Here is a 22,269-nt window from a genome sequence, read left to right on the forward strand (position 1 = left end):
CAGGTAAGTGCTAAAATCACCTTATGGTGGACAACTCCTTTAAATGGGCACTGTCATGAAATAAAAAAAATTGATATGTTGTAGTACTTAAGTACTACAACATATCTCTAATATACTTTAATAAAAAAAAGTGATTTTAAACCAGTTTAAAATCACTTTTAAATTCAGCCACTAGGGATCGCCCTCCTAGTGGCCGAATGCATTCGGCAGTGACGTCACTACAGAATTTTGACTCATTTAAGCCTGGCAATGAGTCGAAATTCAGTCACTGCGGTGCTCTCTCCCGCCTGTCAATCAGACAGGCGGGAGCGAGCGCTTTGAATGAAGTGGATGTGCGCAGGCTCCCGGGGACAAGGTAAAGTATTATGCCGGGGGTGGGGGGGTTGAGTGTTCACCTATACAGTATGCCTCCAGTTTCCCCACTACAACTCCCAGCATGCCAATAGATGTCAGGGCAAGCTGGGAGATGTAGTGGGGAAACAGCTGGAGGGACACTGAATAGGTGAACTAAGGGGGCGAGTGGGTTGAGCGGAGCGGCGGGGCCGGGGGAGTTGCGGGCTGCGCGGCGGGGTTACTCTGAACTAAGGGGGAGTGAGTTGAGAGGCGCGACGGGGCGGGGGTGTTGCGGGCTGCTGTCACAGTTCTTTTGCCGGGGGGGAGGGGGATTGCGGGCTGCTGTCACTGTTCTTTTGCCAGGGAGGGGGGTTGCGGGCTGCTGTCACTGTTCTTTTGCCGGGGGGAGGGGGGGAAGGGGACTTGCGGGCTGCTGTCACTGTTCTTTTGCTGGGGGGGGGGTTGTGGGTTGCTGTGACTGTTCTTCTGCCAGGGAGTGGGTTGAGCGGCAGGGAGCGGTGCGGGGGGGTTGCGGGCTGCGCGGCAGGGAGCGGTATGTGCTGCGATCACAGATCCGGTGTTCACCTATACAGGGTGCCTCCAGTTGTTTCCCCACTACAACTCCCAGCATGCTCTGACAGCCAATAGATGTCAGGGCAAGCTGGGAGTTGCAGTGGGGAAACAGCTGGAGGCACCCTGTATAGGTGAACTAAGGGCGGAAGTGTCGGCCCCAGCAGGCATCAGTGACGTGGTGCAAAAAAAAAAAATTAAAGGCAGGGAGGGGGTTAGGGATAGATGGGTAATAGGCAGGGACAGAAAAAATAAAAAAAGTGACGGTGGGAGCTACCCTTTAATAAATGGAGATGGTAAGAACTTATCTTGTTGCTAGGTATATAATAACACAAAAACCACTCACACAATAATGGAAAAAAATACACGCACAATAACAATAAAAACACTAGACTTGTATTAGCACTGCGTTTTAATAAGCAAATATGCAATTAAACAATGCTATTTTACAGTGATTATAATATTACAGAGCCATATGCTGTATGTTTCAAGACGTTTTTGGATTATGGAGATACTCTCTATTAAAAGCAATGCAAGAATGTAGAGTCTATTTTACATTGGTATCTTATGGGCCCTATAGCTTACTATAGGAGCTCTGTTACTGATCTGTATAAAACAGGAGAACACCAGTAGACCAATACTTGTGAAAGAGGTGCTTACAAAATAACTTTTAATCTTGTCTCTCTAAAAACTCAAACAATAATTTAGTGTGAATGAGTGATGAGAGTATGCCGTACAAAAAACAAAAATCAGTTAAAAAAGAGGCCAAATAGATTATTTGAATACCGGAGTGCCCAGAATGCGTCAAACGGCACCTCACGGTACAACAAGGTTATCCCCAATGGACAGCCGTAAGGCTGTCCATTGGGGATAACCTTGTTGTACCGTCAGGTGCCATTTGATTATCTGAATACCGGAGTGCCTAGAATGCGTCAAACGGCACTTGACAGTACAACAAGGTTATCCTCAATGGACAGCCTTAAGGCTGTCCATTGGGGGTAACCTTGTTGTACCGTTAGGTGCCGTTTGATGCATTCTGGGCACTCCGGTATTCAGATAATCTATTTGGTCTCTTTTTGTAACTGATTTTTGTTTTTTGTACGGCATACTCTCATCACTCATTCACACTACATTATTGTTTGAGTTTTTAGAGAGACAAGATTAAAAGTTATATTTTAAGCACCTCTTTCACTAGTATTATTCTACTGGTGTTCCCCAGTTCTGTCTTGATGCAAGGAGGAATTTAATAAATAGGTCGTCTACAGGACCATACCAAGTTTGTATGCTTTTGTGACAGATCGGTATAACTCAAAACTTGCACAGAGCAGTAATAGCATCATGTTCATAAACCCTTAAAGGGGTACTCCGGCGCTAAGACATCTTATCCCCTATCCAAAGTATAGGGGATAAGATGCCTGATCGCGGGGGTCCCGCCGCTGGGGACCCCCGTGATCTTCCACGCCGCACCCCGTTAGAATCAGCCCCCGGAGTGTGCTCGCTCCGGGTCTGATTACTAGCGATCACAGGGATGGAGCATAGTGACATCACGGCTCTGCCCCGTGTGATGTCACGCTCCGCCCCCTCAATGCAAGCCTATGGGAGGGGGCGTGACAGCTGGAATGATCACTTATTGAAACAATATTATTACCATATCTGTAAAATGTAATACAGCAATAAAAAGAAATCAGAAATATATAGAAATGTAGAAAGAACATATTGCATGTCACTAGCAATATTTTTACTGCAGTTCCTCTGTCTATTATTCATGTTATAGTTTATACATCAGCACATAGAATACATTGTATTTCTTTGGTATAATAAGTGATGGTTGAAGATTGTAGGAGTATTGCGGAAACATTTAGATGCTGGAGATGACTGTCCGACTTTCAGATTCTGTGGTGCTGCTCTTTCTACTGACGGAGAGGACGGAGAAGCTTCTGTGTTTTAAAACTCTCAGAGCATCATTCCTGAACTTTGCCCCCACAAATGCGTAGAGCAAGGGATTCAAACAACAGTGCGTCAATCCCAATACTTCTGTGACTGCAATGACTATATCCAGATTGTTCTGAATTGCGCAACTATCTATCCATCCATATTGATACAACGTATCTAGAAATACTGCCACGTTGTATGGAGTCCAGCAAAGGAAGAAGACCCCAGTGATCACTATAGCAACTCTCACAGCTTTTTTCTTCTCTCGTCTTGGGGAGATACATAGGGTGGCTATGATGTGGGAATAGCATATGGTCATGACGATCAATGGAATTAAAAATCCCACAATGTGATTCATAAATCGTCCGGCTTGCCACCAAAAATTGCTTGGAAAATGGCTTTGATTGTATGTGCACCATGTAATATTACTGTCTAGTTTTTGGGTTCCCAGGATAAACATGTTTGGTAGTGAAAGCAAAAGACAAAAAATCCATATAGCAATGCAGGCCAAGTGTACTGATTCAATTCTTCGCTTTCTGAAGGTATGAATAGCATAGATTATAGACAGATAACGGTCAATACTAATACACCCCAGGAGAAGGCTATTGCAATAGAAATTTAAACAGCTGATAGCTCCCAAAAACTTACAGAGGAAATCTCCAAATATCCACCCAACCATAGCCTCTGTAATGGTAAAGGGGAATGTGATGAGCATCAGCAAATCGGCAATTGCCAAGTGTAAAAGGAAATTGTCAGTACTGGATCGTGAGCGATGGTTCCTCATGAGAATGAAGAGGACAAGGCCGTTGCCCACTGTTCCAACCACAAAGACAAGGCTGTAGATAATTGGGATTGCAACACGATTGACTTTATCGTATGTTTCATGTCCTTGTAAGTATTCACTCAAGGAATCGTCACATGTAAAATATAGATAGCTGTTAGCTGCCTTCTCAGTAGAATTACCGTCTAACTGTAAAACAGAGAAAAAGAAACATAAGTCTTCACATACAAAATATGAATGCAAAAATAGTTAATCACAGATCAGCGATATAGACAAAAAGCGGCTCCATAAAATTCAGGAGATTGTGAAGCAACGAGGGACAGATGGAGGAGAGAACGGTTAGGTTTACATTTGTGAGGAATCTTCTATTGCAGATTAGATCAAAATGCTGGAAAAACAGTAGCACAGCATTCTCTGTGAGAATGACAGCCACCATGATCCAAGCCCAAAGGACCACATGATAGTAAGTGCGATCTGTCGGACGCTGCTGGTATTTATCATGTTACAGATCCTGCCCAGTTGTTATTTTTGTTTGTCTGTTAAAAAACAGCAAAATGGAAATATGAATGCAAATCTACCACACTTTTGTGTCCCACAAACAAGGTCTAAAAAAGACTATGTTGGGTCTATTAAACCCTGTGGCTATGACATAGAAGTGTCTTATATATCAAAATATATGTTTTTGGCAATATTCTGACATAAGCCCACAGACAGACATTACAGAAAACAATCCGGTAAAATATCATATGAACTATTTTACTACCTACTATTGAGCTGGATATGAGCTTCTACACATGATATAAGCAAGTTGGAAATCTTTTCATGATTGTAATAATTTGATGGTCATCCTATAATATTTCCTTCATTCTTTAAAGTGGGTGAGGTATTGTTGTTTTAAATAAATCAATTTTAACCTTTCCTAGTTATTTTTTTCCTGAACAACTTGGATAAAATGAGAGAAAAGAGATAAAAAGATAAAATAGCTGAGATACTAATATGAAAACATTTTTCAGCATTTACTGTGAATTGCTAGTAATCACAATAACCAGCATTAGTTTCACAGGCTTCATTACAGTGATGGGCATAAATGTTGGCACCCAAGAAATTTTTCAAGAAAATTAAGTATTTCTCACAGCAAACAATTGCAGTAACACATGTTTTGCTCTACACATGTTTATTCCCTTTGTGTGTATTGGAACTAAACCATAAAAGGGAGGAAAAAAAGCAAATTGGACATAATTTCACACCAAATTCCAAAAATGGTCTGGACAAAATTATTGTCACCCTTAACTTAATATTTGGTTGCACACCCTTTGGAAAAAATAACTGAAATCAGTCGCTTCCTATAACCATCAATGTCACGATTCGGCTGGCTGGAGGTGGATCCTCTGTGCCAGAGAGGGATTGGCGTGGACCGTGTCGGTGGACCGGTTCTAAGTTGCTACTGGTATTCACCAGAGCCCGCCGCAAAGCGGGATGGTCTTGCAGCGGCGGTAGCAACCAGGTCGTATCCACCGGCAACGGCTCAACCTCTCTGACTGCTGAGATAAGCGCGGTACAAGGGAGTAGACAAGAGCAAGGTCGGACGTAGCAGAAGGTCAGGGCAGGCAGCAAGGATCGTAGTCAGGGGCAACGACAGGAGGTCTGGAACACAGGCTAGGAACACACAAGGAAACGCTTTCACTGGCACAATGGCAACAAGATCCGGCAAGGGAGTGCAGGGGAAGTGAGGTATAAGTAGGGAAGTGCACAGGTGAAGGTACTGATTAAAACCTCATGCGCCAATCAGTGGCGCACCGGCCCTTTAAATCGCAAAGACCCGGCGCGCGCACGCCCTAAGGAGCGGGGCCGCGCGCGCCGGGACAGCACAGACGGGGAACGGGTCTGGTAAGAGAGTCGGGATGCTCATCGCGAGCGGGCGCGTCCCGCATCGCGAATCGCATCCCAGCTGGGAACATTATCGCAGCGCACCCGGTCGGCAGGTCTGACCGGGGCGCTGCGAATAGGAGAACGCTGTGAACGCTCCGGGGAGGAGCGGGGACCCGGAGCGCTCGGCGTAACAATCAATAAGCTTCTTACACCTCTCAGCCGAAACGTTGGACCACTCTTCCTTTGCAAACTGCTCCAAGTCTCTCTTATTGGAAGGGTGCCTTTTCCCAACAGCAATTTTAAGATCTCTCCACAGATGTTCAATGGGATTTAGATCTGGACTAATTGCTGGCCACTTCAGAACTCTCCAGCACTTTGTTGCCATCCATTTCTGGGTGCTTTTTGACGTATGTTTTGGGTCATTGTCCTGCTGGAAGACCCAAGATCTCGGACACAAACCCAGCTTTCTGACACTGGGCTGTACAGTGTGACCCAAAATTTGTTGGTAATCCTCAGATTTCATGATGCCTTGCACACATTCAAGGCACCCAGTGCCAGAAGCAGCAAAACATCATTGAACCTCCACCATATTTCACTGTAGGTACGGTCTTCTTCACTTTGTAGGCCTCATTCCATTTTCAGCAAACAGTAGAATGATGTGCTTTACCAAAAAGCTCTATCTTGGCTTTTGGCTTACTCAAGTTCATTTTCGCAAAATGTAGCCTTGCTTTTTTATGTCTCTGTGTCAGCAGTGGGGTCCTCCTGGGTCTCCTGCCATAGCGTTTCATTTCATTTAAATGTGAAGGAATAGTTTGCGGTGACACTGATTCTCCCTACGCCTGCAGGACAGCTTGATTATCTTTGGAACTTGTTTGGGGCTACTTATCCATGATCCGGAATATCCTGCATTGACACCTTTCTTCAATTTTTTTCTTACATCCATGCCCAGGGAGATTAGCTACAGTGTCATGGGTTGCAAACTTCTTGATAATGTTGCACACTGTGGACAAAGGCAAATCTAGATCTCTGGAGATGGACTTTCGTAACCTTGAGATTGTTGATATTTTTTCCACAATTTTGGTTCTCAAGTCCTCAGACAGTTCTCTTCTCTTTCTGTTGTCCATACTTAGTGTGGCACACAGACACACAATGCAAAAACTAAGTGAATTTCTCTCCTTTTTATCTGCTTTCAGGTGTGATTTTTTTTGTATTGCTCACACCTGCTACTTTACCCAGGTTAGTTTAAAGGAGCATCACATGCTTGAAAGGGTGCCAATAATTTTGTCCAGCCCATTTTTGGAGTTTGGTGTGACATTATGTCCAATTTGCTTTTATTCCTCCCTTTTTTGGTTTAGTTCCAATACACACAAAGGGAATAAACACGTGAGAAATACTTAATTTTCCAGAAAAATTTCAGGGGTGCCAACATTTACGGCCATGACTGTAGAGAGGTATATTCTAGTACACTATAAAGGCTGTATGAGAATGTTCACGTGTACATTCATAGGCTTTAAACATGTACATATCTATTCTGCAGGCTGCACAATTTTATCCAGTCTAGACAATGCTCTGTGAACCAAATCCATCAGCAGCAGCATGAATATTGCTCATTATTTGCTAGAATGTATCAATCTGGAGTTCTGACTGTATAGCTCACAGAACATTGCTAAGGCTGCATTCACACTACGTTTATGTCATACTGGGATCAGAATCGGCTGGGAAATGTGCAAACCGGGTGCTCCCGTATCCCAGCTGGCCCCAACCACGACTCCGGTCGGCTCATTTTTGCCCCATATCCGGTTTTGTGACCGGACTGAGAACCATGGTATGCTGCGGTTTTCAGTCTGGCCAGAAAACCAGATACGGGGCAAAAATTATCCGACCGGAGTCACTATCTGACTCTCGTCGACTCATTCAAATGAATAGGGTCCGGGTCCGGCTGGGATACGGGAGCATGCAGTTTTCCCATGCCCCAGCCGGATCCTGTCCCCCTATGGACAAAATGTAGTGTGAACCCAGCCTAAGACACTTTCCAGCTGTGAGCAGAGCTAGCTGTGTGTATGATTTTGCAAAGTGTGAAGTCAAACAAGAATGTTTTTAGTCACTGGCAGCAAACAAGTTTTTAAAAAATTGCCTGAATTTGAACTACACATGTTAGAAAGTTGTATAAATTTTAATAAGAAATAAAGCTTTATTTATTTTGAGCAAAATCGTATTACATGTAGATTTTACTACTAAAATGTAGCTAAGCTTCCATATCCACAAGTAAGCAAAACTATAAGATTCTCAGAAATGTATTCTTTTCTACTGCACTGCTTGCATTTTTGTACTGTATGTCCATAAATGAGTACTACATTGTTATATGTAAATATTTGTTTTTTTCTTACTGGAACCTGTTGCACGTGGGAGGGTGCATACCAGAACAGTCATACAAAGGAAATGTTTGATTGTAATGTATCTGGTTAAAGATTGTGCCCACAAAGCGTAAGCTATATTAATGTTGTCACGCTGTGTTGTGGTTACACAGTGTCACCTATTAGAACTGAAATATATAGTCATAATAGTAAAACTCTATTAATGCTCTTTTCTCTTGATAACAAAATCAACTACTAATATGGTGTCATGTCTGCATGGAGCTTGTAGAACAGCACAAGGAGTCCTAACAAATAATTGCCATGGAGCTGTTTTCACTCCATATGCCCCTGCATGGTGCCTCCACATAGCACTCTCGACAGCCCCATAGACTTGGATGTAGATTGCAGGAACAGGATGGAGATCACAGCGTGCCAGGGAGTCAATCGCTTAAGCAAGTATACTAAACTTCTATAAGCAGTATTCATTGTGATCACTCAAAAAATGAACGGTTCATATGGAGCATGAAAATGGCCTTGCTTAGATCTACTACTGATGTAAAGCTGTAGAGCAGTTGTTGGGGATGATTACAATGATTCTGATTGATTATCAATATATATATATATATATATATATATATATATATATATATATATATGTATCTATATCAATGCTAATCAAATGCTGCAGAAAAACATTATTATTTTTTATCAGATATATCAGCTTAGGTATTTGCTTGTAACCAAGAGTTGAACCTGCTCTCTGGATAATACTTGAGAAGCAAGAAAGATTTATGGTGTTCCAAAAAGGAAGATGTAACAATGAGTAGTGGTCCGAATAAAATCATTCTGAGGAAAATGCAATCGGTGAAAAATAGCAGATACATCTGTAATCTTCAAAATAAAACAGGAAATCTGCCCTATAATCTCATGTGGTATATGGAGGCAGACTTCAGACAGAGGTGGCGGCTTTCAATGGCGCAGGTCACAGAAGAAGCATGGATAGGTAAAAGCAAGGGTAGTTTATTCTCCCAGCATGCAACGCGTTTCACTGCAACAGCAGCTTCATCAGGCATCATGCCTGATGAAGCTGCTGTTGCAGTGAAACGCATTGCATGCTGGGAGATTAACTACCCTTGCTTTTACCTATCCATGCTTCTTCTGTGACCTGCGCCATTGAAAGCCGCCACCTCTGTCTGAAGTCTGCCTCCATATTGTCACGATGCCGGCTGGCAGGTAGTGGATCCTCTGTGCCAGAGAGGGATTGGCGTGGACCGTGCTAGAGGATCGGTTCTAAGTCACTACTGGTTTTCACCAGAGCCCGCCGCAAAGCGGGATGGTCTTGCTGCGGCGGTAGTGACCAGGTCGTATCCCCTAGCAACGGCTCAACCTCTCTGGCTGCTGAAGAAAGGCGCGGTACAAGGGAGTAGACAGAAGCAAGGTCGGACGTAGCAGAAGGTCGGGGCAGGCAGCAAGGATCGTAGTCAGGGGCAACGGCAGGAGGTCTGGAACACAGGCTAGGAACACACAAGGAAACGCTTTCACTGGCACAATGGCAACAAGATCCGGCGAGGGAGTGAAGGGGAAGTGAGGTGATATAGGGAAGTGCACAGGTGCAAACACTAATTGGAACCACTGCGCCAATCAGCGGCGCAGTGGCCCTTTAAATCGCAAAGACCCGGCGCGCGCGCGCCCTAGGGAGCGGGGCCGCGCGCGCCGGGACAGAACTGACGGAGAGCGAGTCAGGTACGGGAGCCGGGGTGCGCATCGCGAGCGGGCGCTACCCGCATCGCGAATCGCATCCCGGCCGGAGGCAGTATCGCAGCGCCCCGGGTCCGTGGAACCGACCGGAGCGCTGCAGTGAGGAAGGTGTAGCGAGCGCTCCGGGGAGGAGCGGGGACCCGGAGCGCTCGGCGTAACAGTACCCCCCCCCTTGGGTCTCCCCCTCTTCTTGGAGCCTGAGAACCTGAGGATCAGACTTTTGTCCAGGATATTGTCCTCAGGTTCCCAGGACCTCTCTTCTGGACCACAACCCTCCCAATCCACTAAAAAGAAGGTTTTCCCTCTGACCTTTTTAGATGCTAAAATTTCTTTGACGGAGAAGATGTCCGAGGAGCCGGAGACAGGAGTGGGGGAAACAGATTTGGGAGAGAAACGGTTAATGATAAGTGGTTTAAGAAGAGAAACGTGAAAGGCATTAGGAATACGAAGAGAAGGAGGAAGAAGAAGTTTGTAAGAGACAGGATTAATCTGGCGCAAAATCTTGAAAGGACCAAGATAGCGGGGTCCCAACTTATAGCTAGGGACACGGAAGCGGACATATTTAGCGGAGAGCCATACCTTGTCTCCAGGGGAAAAAATGGGAGGAGCTCTTCTTTTCTTATCCGCGAATCTCTTCATGCGTGAAGAAGCCTGTAAGAGAGAATTTTGGGTCTCTCTCCATATGATGGAAAGATCACGAGAAATTTCATCCACAGCGGGCAGACCAGAGGGCAAGGGGGTAGGGAGGGGGGGAAGAGGGTGACGGCCGTACACCACGAAAAACGGGGATTTGGAGGAAGATTCAGAGATTCTGAAATTATACGAGAATTCGGCCCAAGGTAGAAGATCTGCCCAGTCATCCTGGCGGGAGGAAACAAAATGTCGTAAATAGTCACCCAAGACCTGGTTAATTCTTTCTACTTGTCCATTGGATTGAGGATGGTATGCAGAAGAAAAATTTAATTTAATCTTGAGTTGTTTACAGAGAGCCCTCCAGAATTTAGACACAAATTGGACGCCTCTATCCGAGACGATCTGCGTAGGCAACCCGTGAAGACGAAAAATGTGTACAAAAAATTGTTTAGCCAACTGAGGCGCTGAAGGAAGACCAGGAAGAGGGATGAAATGTGCCATTTTGGAGAATCGATCAACGACCACCCAAATAACAGTGTTGCCATGGGATGGGGGTAAATCAGTAATAAAATCCATACCAATCAGAGACCAAGGTTGTTCGGGGACAGGTAGAGGATGAAGAAAACCAGCGGGCTTCTGGCGAGGAGTCTTATCCCGGGCACAGATAGTGCAGGCTCGCACAAAGTCCACCACATCAGTCTCTAGAGTCGGCCACCAATAGAAGCGAGAGATGAGTTGCACAGATTTCTTGATGCCCGCATGACCTGCGAGATGGGAGGAGTGACCCCATTTGAGGATTCCGAGGCGTTGGCGTGGAGAAACAAAGGTCTTTCCTGGAGGAGTTTGCCTGATGGAGGCTGGAGAAGTGGAAATCAGGCAGTCAGGAGGAATGATGTGTTGAGGAGAGGGTTCAATTTCAGAAGCATCTGAGGAGCGAGAGAGAGCATCGGCCCTAATGTTCTTATCAGCAGGCCGAAAGTGAATTTCAAAATTAAATCGGGCAAAGAACAGAGACCACCTGGCCTGACGAGGATTCAGCCGTTGGGCAGACTGGAGGTAGGAGAGGTTCTTGTGATCGGTGTAAATAATAACTGGAAATCTTGATCCCTCCAGCAGATGCCTCCATTCCTCAAGTGCTAATTTAATGGCTAGAAGCTCTCGATCCCCGATGGAGTAGTTCCTCTCCGCCGGAGAGAAGGTCCTAGAAAAAAAACCACAAGTAACAGCATGCCCGGAAGAGTTTTTTTGTAGAAGGACAGCTCCAGCTCCCACTGAGGAGGCATCAACCTCCAATAGGAAGGGTTTAGATGGGTCAGGTCTGGAGAGCACGGGAGCCGAAGAAAAGGCAGACTTGAGTCGTTTAAAGGCGTCTTCCGCTTGAGGGGGCCAAGACTTGGGATCGGCATTTTTTTTGGTTAAAGCCACAATAGGAGCCACAATGGTAGAAAAATGTGGAATAAATTGCCTGTAATAATTGGTGAACCCCAAAAAACGTTGGATGGCACGGAGTCCGGAGGGGCGTGGCCAATCTAAGACGGCAGAGAGTTTATCTGGGTCCATTTGTAGTCCCTGGCCAGAGACCAAGTATCCTAGAAAAGGAAGAGATTGGCATTCAAACAGACATTTCTCTATTTTGGCATAGAGTTGATTGTCACGAAGTCTCTGAAGAACCATACGGACATGCTGGCGGTGTTCTTCTAGATTGGCAGAAAAAATCAGGATATCGTCCAGATATACAACAACACAGGAGTATAGGAGATCACGAAAAATTTCATTAACAAAGTCTTGGAAGACGGCAGGGGCGTTGCACAGGCCAAAGGGCATGACCAGATACTCAAAGTGTCCATCTCTGGTGTTAAATGCCGTTTTCCATTCATCCCCCTCTCTGATGCGGATGAGATTATAAGCACCTCTTAAGTCCAGTTTGGTAAAAATATGGGCACCTTGGAGACGATCAAAGAGTTCAGAGATGAGGGGTAGGGGGTAGCGGTTCTTAACCGTGATTTTATTAAGACCGCGGTAGTCAATGCAAGGACGTAGAGAGCCATCTTTTTTGGACACAAAGAAAAATCCGGCTCCGGCAGGAGAGGAGGATTTACGGATAAAGCCCTTTTTTAAATTTTCCTGGACGTATTCAGACATGGCAAGAGTCTCTGGGACGGACAGAGGATAGATTCTGCCCCGGGGTGGAGTAGTGCCTGGGAGGAGGTCAATAGGACAATCATAAGGCCTGTGAGGAGGTAGAGTCTCGGCTTGTTTTTTGCAAAAACTTCCGCAAAGTCCATATAGGCCTTAGGGAGACCGGTTACATGAGGAACCACAGAGTCACGGCAAGGGTTACTGGGAGCCGGTTTTAGGCAGTCCTTGGAACAAGAGGGCCCCCAACTCTTGATCTCCCCAGTGGACCAATCCAGGGTTGGGGAATGGAGTTGAAGCCAGGGAAGTCCAAGGAGAATTTCAGAAGTGCAATTGGGGAGGACCAAAAGTTCAATCCTCTCGTGATGAGATCCGATGCACATTAGAAGGGGCTCCGTGCGGAAACGTATAGTACAGTCCAATCTTTCATTGTTTACACAATTGATGTAGAGGGGTCTGGCGAGACTGGTCACCGGGATGTTGAACCTGTTGACGAGAGAGGCCAAAATAAAATTTCCTGCAGATCCCGAATCCAGGAAGGCCACAGCAGAGAAGGAGAAGGCAGAGGCAGACATCCGCACAGGCACAGTAAGACGTGGAGAAGCAGAGTAGACATCAAGGACTGTCTCACCTTTGTGCGGAGTCAGCGTACGTTTTTCCAGGCGGGGAGGACGGATAGGACAATCCTTCAGGAAGTGTTCGGTACTAGCACAGTACAGGCAGAGATTCTCCATGCGGCGTCGTGTCCTCTCTTGAGGTGTCAGGCGAGACCGGTCGACCTGCATAGCCTCCACGGCGGGAGGCACAGGAACAGATTGCAGGGGACCAGAGGAGAGAGGAGCCGGGGAGAAGAAACGCCTCGTGCGAACAGAGTCCATATCCTGGCGGAGCTCCTGACGCCTTTCGGAAAAACGCATGTCAATGCGAGTGGCTAGGTGGATGAGTTCATGTAGATTAGCAGGGATTTCTCGTGCGGCCAGAACATCTTTAATGTTGCTGGATAGGCCTTTTTTAAAGGTCGCGCAGAGTGCCTCATTATTCCAGGATAATTCTGAAGCAAGAGTACGGAATTGTACGGCATACTCGCCAACGGAAGAATTACCCTGGACCAGGTTCAACAGGGCAGTCTCAGCAGAAGAGGCTCGGGCAGGTTCCTCAAAGACACTTCGAATTTCCGAGAAGAAGGAGTGTACAGAGGCAGTGACGGGGTCATTGCGGTCCCAGAGCGGTGTGGCCCAAGCCAGGGCTTTTCCAGACAGCAGGCTGACTACGAAAGCCACCTTAGACCTTTCAGTGGGGAACTGGTCCGACATCATCTCCAAGTGTAATGAACATTGGGAAAGAAAGCCACGGCAAAACTTTGAGTCCCCATCAAATTTATCCGGCAAGGATAGTCGTAGTCCAGAAGCGGCCACTCGCTGCGGAGGAGGTGCAGGAGCTGGCGGAGGAGATGATTGCTGGAGCTGTGGTAGCAACTGTTGTAGCATAACAGTCAGTTGAGACAGCTGTTGGCCTTGTTGCGCTATCTGTTGTGACTGCTGGGCGACCACCGTGGTGAGGTCAGCGACAACTGGCAGAGGAACTTCAGCGGGATCCATGGCCGGATCTACTGTCACGATGCCGGCTGGCAGGTAGTGGATCCTCTGTGCCAGAGAGGGATTGGCGTGGACCGTGCTAGAGGATCGGTTCTAAGTCACTACTGGTTTTCACCAGAGCCCGCCGCAAAGCGGGATGGTCTTGCTGCGGCGGTAGTGACCAGGTCGTATCCCCTAGCAACGGCTCAACCTCTCTGGCTGCTGAAGAAAGGCGCGGTACAAGGGAGTAGACAGAAGCAAGGTCGGACGTAGCAGAAGGTCGGGGCAGGCAGCAAGGATCGTAGTCAGGGGCAACGGCAGGAGGTCTGGAACACAGGCTAGGAACACACAAGGAAACGCTTTCACTGGCACGATGGCAACAAGATCCGGCGAGGGAGTGAAGGGGAAGTGAGGTGATATAGGGAAGTGCACAGGTGCAAACACTAATTGGAACCACTGCGCCAATCAGCGGCGCAGTGGCCCTTTAAATCGCAAAGACCCGGCGCGCGCGCGCCCTAGGGAGCGGGGCCGCGCGCGCCGGGACAGAACTGACGGAGAGCGAGTCAGGTACGGGAGCCGGGGTGCGCATCGCGAGCGGGCGCTACCCGCATCGCGAATCGCATCCCGGCCGGAGGCAGTATCGCAGCGCCCCGGGTCCGTGGAACCGACCGGAGCGCTGCAGTGAGGAAGGTGTAGCGAGCGCTCCGGGGAGGAGCGGGGACCCGGAGCGCTCGGCGTAACACATATACCTCCTGCTCACCGGCTGGCTGCGGACACTACATGCGCTCACCATTGTTGTGTATGTGGGTACACAACACGTCCAGGTGAAGCCTCCTCTTTCAGTGCATAAGTTGCCTGACAAGTTACTCTTTTAATACACCATGGAGCGCTTTGTTTTTTGCTGTTTTTAGCTGCAATCTCATGTGACTATGATTGAATAAATGCTTAAAAATAAATGCTTACGCCTGTATCAGCGTATAGACTTGACTAACCAATCAAGATGTGACAAGATGATTTTTTATGTGATTGACAACCTCCCCTTTTGATAATCATGTATAACAATGTACTTCCTTAATAAAGCCAGAACTTTCTTTTCTTCTGCCTTGGCTGAGAAAGGAGATTGTACCAAACTTTCTTGTATTCTTTTCTTATGTCGACACTCAGCACACAAATTGAACAGCAGCAGTCACTCACATTTGAGGCCTAAGCAGAGACACTCCTTGACACAGTCATCACCAACCATTGCCTCTCCAGTGTTTAGAATACTCCAGCTCTTAAGAGGCTATTACTGGCTTGCTTCAACCCAGACATAGGTTTATTTGCAGTGGCCTACTATTGGCCAGCTTTTTTGTTGACTATTTTGAACAGGCTGCAGCAAGCATACCGCTGTGGCAGTCCTCTCCCTCTTCAGTTCAGCATTTAGGCTAGGGCTACAACTTTGGTCACACAAAATTTTAGTGAATGTTGTTGCATGTGACATGCTGTGACTGTAACGCAACAGTTGCATGGCCATCCTTGATGGATGGATTTTTGGTGGCAAGTTGCATGCATTGACCTAAATGCCAATCATGTTTGACCACGACTTGCTTGCAACTTCTCTGCAATTTTGCTATATTGTTACCGGCCAATTCACAACTGTAATAAAGTTGCGTGGCAGTGGTACTTACATACCTGACTACCTACAGTACTTAGCTACCTACCTGGCTACCTACCTATTTACCTATAGTGATACCTACCTACATACATAGCTAACTACTTACCGACCTTACTGGCTATTTACCTACCTAGCTACCTACTTACCTACCTTCCTGGCTATTTACCTACCTGGCTAGCTTCCTGGCTACCTACTTACCTACATAGCTACAAGCCTACCTACATCACTACTTACCTACATAGATACATTGCTAGCTACCTACATAGCTACCTACCTAATTACTTATGTACCTATATGGTTACCTACCTACCTGGGGGATAGATCTACTTACCTGGGGACATACCTGCCTATGGGGGGGGGGGACTTCTTAATAATGGAACTAACTACTGTGGGACAGATACAGCACCTGTCCATGGATGCACCTCTGCTCTTAATAGGATGCAATGGACTGTCAGCAGACCACCAAAATGATAGAACTCGGTTTTAGTGGACTTTAAATCACTTTAACTAGAAGTTTTCACCTGCTAATCAAAATGTGTTTGACAGCTGCATACTATTGTAGAAGCTTATTTAGTGTAGGAGGTGGTTTGAGGGGGTTTCCCCAGCTGCAGAAAGAAAGACAGATGTTTCTTATAGTTGGTCACCAGGTTTGCACACATATCATGAGGGATTATGTCCCACTCCTCTTTGCAGAACCTCTCCAAGTCATTAAGGTTTCAACAAATTCCAATTCCCTTCAGGGTCGGAGACCCATCCGTTACTAAGACCCCCAACTAGGGTTACCCTTTTAAAACTTCACTTTTATTTATTATATTAAAATAAACCAAATTATAGTGCAAAAATAATACAAAAAGGAAGTGTGTTTTAAAAGCACAATATATAGGAATTGGATTGGTCCAATAATGGTTCCACTAATTTAATTTTTACTCAGGCTTTTATGTTAGGGACTCTTCATTCCATTATTCTGGGTCCTAAGACTCCAATTTTATCCTCTCTCCAATTATAACGGTCCACATCACATATAGCTTCCTCTATTTTATCTACCAAATCCTAATATTGCTTGTTAAAATTAGTTACTCCCTAGCATCCCCCCGACGTTTCGCTGGAGAGACCCAGCTTTATCAAGGTATAGGACACTAATGTTAGTGTCCTATACCTTGATAAAGCTGGGTCTCTTTGATGTGGGAAAGTTGTCCTGTTCCCTAAGCAGAAAAACACCCCCAAAGTATAATGTTTCCACCTCTATGTTTAATTATGGGGATGGTGTTTTAGGGGGTCATAGGCTATATTCCTCTTTCTCCAAACATGGCAAGTTCAGATGCCAAAGTGCTTGATTTTGGTCTCTTCTGACCACAACACTTTAACCCAGTTCTCCTCTGAATCATTCAGATATTCATTGGCAAACTTCAAATCGGATTATACACATCCTGTTTTGAGCAGGGGGACCTTGCGGGCACTGCAGGTTATCAGTCCTTCACAGCATTGTGTTACCAATTGTTTTCTTGGTTACTATGGTCCCAGCTGCCTTGAGAACATTGACATGATCCTTCTGCATAGTTCTGGGCAGATTCCTCATCATTCTTATGATCATTGAAATACCTCGAGTTAGGATCATGCAAGAAGAGGGAGACTGACAATGATTTTCTGTTTGAAATTAATCTCACCAACTGTTGTAAACTTCTCACCATGCTGCTTAGCAATGGCCTTGTAGCCCATTCCAGTGTTGTGTATGTCTACAATCTTGTCCCTGACATCCTTGGACAGCTCATTGGTCTTGGCCATGGAGAGTATGGAATTTGATTGAGTGATTGCTTCTGTGGACAGGTTTCTTTTATACAGGTAACAAACTGAAATTAGGAGTACTCCCTTTTACTGAAATAAATGCAAATTAATTTATAAACTATTTGAAATGTGTTTTTCTGTTTTTTTATGGTTGTTGTTATTTTGTCTCTCACTGTTTAGATAAACCTACTATTAAAATTATAGACTGGTCATTTTTGTTGTCAGTGGGCAAACGTACAAAATAAGCAGAGGGTTCAAATATTTTTTCCTTCACCAATTTTTCATTTTCAATTACCAGAAGTTATTTATGTTTGTTTGCAACCCTTTTAACAACTATTTCAGTAGACTCTTTACTGGATGCCCATTTTGTTGACTAAATATTTTAGTCATAATTTTTGTGATAAAGAGTTTTTAATTTCCGTTAAGGAAACAAAGAACCCTTTTCCTGTACGAAAATTATGACAAAAATCATAATACATGTATGGGGGACAATATAGTTATATAGGGACAGTGTGGGACAAAATTATTATATAGGGAAAGTATGGGGACATAATTCATATATAATAACAGTAAAGGAGACATCCTTTTTCTATAAGGACAGTGTGGGGACATCATTCTTATATAGGGACAGTGTGGGGGACGAAATTGTTCTATAGGGACAGTGTGGGGGACGAAATTGTTCTATAGGGACAGTGTGGAGGACATAATTGTTCTATAGGGTCAGTGTGGGAGATATAATTGTTCTATAGGGACAGTGCAGGAGATGAAATTGTTAGGGACAGTGTGGGGGGACATAACTATGATAAAGGGACAGTATGGTGGACATACCTATTATATAGGGACACTGGGGAACATAAATTCAATATAGGGACAATGGGGGACTTATGTACTGTAAAGGAAGAGTGTAACTATTATATATGAACAGTGTGGGGGTCCTTATTACTTTAAAGGGACAGTGTGGGGGATTTATCTACCACATGGGAGCACAGAGGGGACCTAATTACAATATGGGGGCCTAACTGCTATATGGGTGCACAGAGTTGTAACTACTATGGGGGCACAAAGTGGGCACTATTACTCTGTGGGACAATGCAAATGAGGAGTTCGTATAGAGGGGCAGGGTTTTTGTTTAAAGTTTCATGCAAATCAATGGGAAATGTATGTTCCCACATGACTTCCATACGGCTGGAGATATTTCAATACCTGGTACACATATTACGGGTCGTGATAGGAGGTCGATATAGGAGGACGGGATAGGATGATGGGATATGAGGTCGGGATAGGAAGTCGGGATATGAGGTCAGGATATAAGGATGGGATATGGGGTTGGGATATGAGGACGGGATAGGAGATCGGGATAGGAGGTTGGGATATGAGGTCAGGATATAAGGACGGGATATGGGATTGGGATATGACAACAATATATGAGGACGGGATATGAAATCTAAAGCTTCCTCTGTTGATTTTCCTCCACAACAAGGATTCGGAAGGAAAAATCGGGCAACGCCGGGTACTCAGCTATTATATAGCTATAGGTGATGGAGGCAAAAAATTAGATGCATGTGGTCAAGATTAGGTACTGATTAACAAATTCTTTTTTTTTTTTGGATCTGAAAGTTACTCTTTAGGCAGATGATTAAAATACAACTAGAACTAAAACTGAATTTAAATAAAAATACTATGACTAAAGCTAAAATTAAATAGTCCACCAGAATTAACACTAATTCCCTTCTCATGCATCAAAACAAACCCTTTGACAACTGTGACAGCTTGACTACTTTACCATGTTTGACCTTTCAGATGAATAATATAGGATACTATTATAGTCAATGATGTGCACACTGTGAAACTGTTGCAGCTCACTAATCCACATTTTGCAGCTGCACAGTTTACAAACATTCAATTTACAACCTAGTATAATTTAACACGCAATAAAGAAGCTTCCTGAATGATATGTATCTATTAGCTTTTACACAGTGCTCACAGAATCATCATTCTTGTAATGTGACTTCTGTTTTCAAGTGAAGCCTATATCTACATATTTGTTTATTACAGTTGCAGGGTTCATTACTTCTCCATACACCTATAGAAGTACCAACTTATCACACGTTCTTAAAATGAAAGTTTTCCTGCATCAGCAGGTTACCTATTATATTACTGTTAAAGGGGTACTCCAGTGGAATTTTTTTTTGTTTGTTTTGGTGCCAGAAAGTTAAACAGATTTGTAAATGATTTCTATTTAAAAATCTTAATTCTTTCACTACTCCAGAGGAAGTTCTTTTCTTTTTGAATTTATTTTCTGTCTGACCACAGTGCTTTCTGCTGACACCTCTGTCCATATGAGGAATTTTCCAGAGCAGGAACAAATCCTCATGAACAGTTCCTGACATGGACAGAGGTGTCAGCAGAGAGCACTGTGGTCAGACAGAAAAGAAAAGCAAAAAGATAAGTACTTCCTCTGTAGCATACAATAGCTGATAAGAACTGGAAAGATTAATATTTTTAAATAGAATTAATTTACAAATATGTTTAACTTTCTGGCACCGTTTGATTTAAAAAAAAATAAAATAAAATAAATTCCACCAGAGTAACCCTTTAAACATTTCACTTATACTACACTGCTCAAAAAAATAAATAAAGGGAACACTTAAACAATGCACTGTAACTCCAAGTCAATCACACTTTTGTGAAACCACACTGTCCACTCAGGAAGCAACACTGATTGACAATCAATTTCTCATGCTGTTGTGCAAATTGAACAGACAACAGGTGGAAATTATAGGCAAATAGCAAGACACCCCCAATAAGGGAGTGGTTCTTCAGGTGGTGACCACTTCTCAGTTCCTATGCTTTCTGGCTGATGTTTTGGTCACTTTTGAATGCTGGTGGTGCTTTCACTCTAGTGGTAGCATGAGACGGAGTCTACAACCCACAGTAGTGGCTCAGGTAGTGCAGCTCATCCAGGATGGCATATCAATGCGAGCTGTGGCAAGAAGGTTTGCTGTGTCTGTCAACGTAGTGTCCAGAGCATGGAGGAGCTATCAGGAGACAGGCCAGTTCATCAGGAGTCATAAAGGAGGCCAGAGGAGGGCAACAACCCAGCAGCAGGACCGCTACCTCCACCTTTGTGCAAGGAGGAGCAGGAGGAGCCCTGCCAGAGCCCTGCAAAATGACCTCCAGCAGGCCACAAATGTGCAAGTGTCCACTCAAATGGTCAGAAACAGACTCCATTAGGGTGGTATGAGGGCCTGACATCCACAGGTGGGGGTTGTGCTTACAGCCCAACACCGTGCAGGATGTTTGGTATTTGCCAGAGAACACCAAGATTAGCAAATTCGACAGTGGCGCCCTGTGCTCTTCAAAGATGAAAGCAGGTTCACAATGAGCACATGTGACAGAGGTGACAGAGTCTGGAGACATCGTGGAGAATGTTCTGCTGCCTAGAACATCCTCCAGCATGACCTGTTTGGCGGTGGGTCTGTAATGGTATGGGGTGGCATTTTTTGGGGGGGCCGCACAGCCCTCCATGTGCTTGCCAGAGGTAACCTGACTGCCATTAGGTACTGAGATCCTCAGACCCACTTTTGAAACCATATGCTGATGCGGTTGGCCCTGGGTTCCTCCTAATGCAAGCCAATGCAGAGCAGGCTGGAGTGTGGCTGGAGTGTGTCAGCAGTTCCTGCAAGACGAAGGCATTGATGCTATGGACTGGCCTGCCTGTTCCCCAGACCTGAATTCAATTGAGCACATCTGGGACATCATGTCTCGCTCCATCCACCAATGCCACATTGCACCACAGACTGTCCAGGAGTTGGCGGATGCTTTAGTCCAGGTCTGGGAGGACATCCCTCAGGAGACCATCCACCACCTCATCAGGAGCATGCCCAGGCATTGTAGGGAGGTCATATATGGGCACGTGGAGGCCACACACAACTGAGCCTCATTTTGACTTGTTTAGGGACATTATCTCAAAGTTGGATCAGCCTGTAGTGTGGTTTTCCATTTTGATTTTGAGTGTAACTCCATATCAAGACCTCGATGGGTTGTAATTTTGTTGTCAGCACATTCAGCTATGTAAAGAGGAAAGTATTTCGTACGATTAGTTAATTTATTCAGATCTAGGATGTGTTATCTTTATTTTGTTCCCTTTATTTTTTTGAGCAGTGTATTTATATATATTAAATTGAAGGGAGTTGCCTGGTTTTGGAAAAGGGTTTAAAATAATCTATTAGGGAATTCTGTATTAAAAGAGGAGGATCATAACCCTCATTTATAAGAGGGGTGACAAAGAACATTTCTCACTCTGGAGGACTCACCCACAGATTACACCTGATCTCTGAGGATTTCCCAAAGTATATCGTATCAACTATAATGAGTATTCTGGCATTTAAAAAAATGTACATACTGCTTGGGCCTGAGAACAATAGAAAACAAACTTTACTTACTTACCCATGGTCCCCCTGCTGGTCTCATTTGGCTCCTTCTGGGACACTGCTGCAGCTAGTGATTGCCTGGATGGGCAGGTCCTTCACCGGACAGGAAGAAGAAAGGAGCATCAAGGGGCCAGTAGGAGCTAAACGAAAGCTGCAAGGGACCAGTGGGATGACTGGGGATAGGTGAGTATTAGAGATGAGCGAATTTTTGAAAAATTCGATTTGGCCGATTAAAAACGGCTATTTATGGCCTACAGAGAGCCTCAATAGGGGTGTAGAACACTTTGCCTTGCTGTAACACGCATAGGGTGTGTGCTGGGTTAGTGAAATAATACTGTTATTCAGTATGACATGCAGATCAGAGGCGTCACTATTAGAATCACTGTCACAGAGCGGCACAATGACAGAACCTGGAGGTGTCATCAGTATGAGGAGAACATATAGTGGCTGAATGACACAG

The 22,269-nt window shown here is 45.0% G+C and overlaps 1 protein-coding gene across 2 annotated transcripts in view; it reads right to left on the minus strand.

The window, feature by feature from the left end:
- Positions 1–2,074: 2,074 nt before the first annotated feature.
- CXCR5 (C-X-C motif chemokine receptor 5) overlaps positions 2,075–22,269 on the minus strand; it is a 42,187-nt gene continuing 21,992 nt past the window's right edge. The window contains exons 1-2 of one of the 2 annotated variants that reach the window (XM_056542630.1): positions 17,280–17,320; positions 2,075–3,805 (exon numbers count right to left, since the gene is read on the minus strand). In XM_056542630.1, coding sequence (XP_056398605.1) covers positions 2,762–3,805; positions 17,280–17,282 — 1,047 coding nt within the window. In that variant the 5' untranslated portion in view covers positions 17,283–17,320 and the 3' untranslated portion in view covers positions 2,075–2,761. Of the gene's footprint in view, positions 3,806–17,279; positions 17,321–22,269 lie in introns of those variants that run through there. The other variant, XM_056542629.1, reaches the window with a different exon arrangement.

The sequence above is a fragment of the Hyla sarda genome, chromosome 10, assembly GCF_029499605.1.
Source record: "Hyla sarda isolate aHylSar1 chromosome 10, aHylSar1.hap1, whole genome shotgun sequence".
Lineage (NCBI taxonomy): Eukaryota > Metazoa > Chordata > Amphibia > Anura > Hylidae > Hyla > Hyla sarda.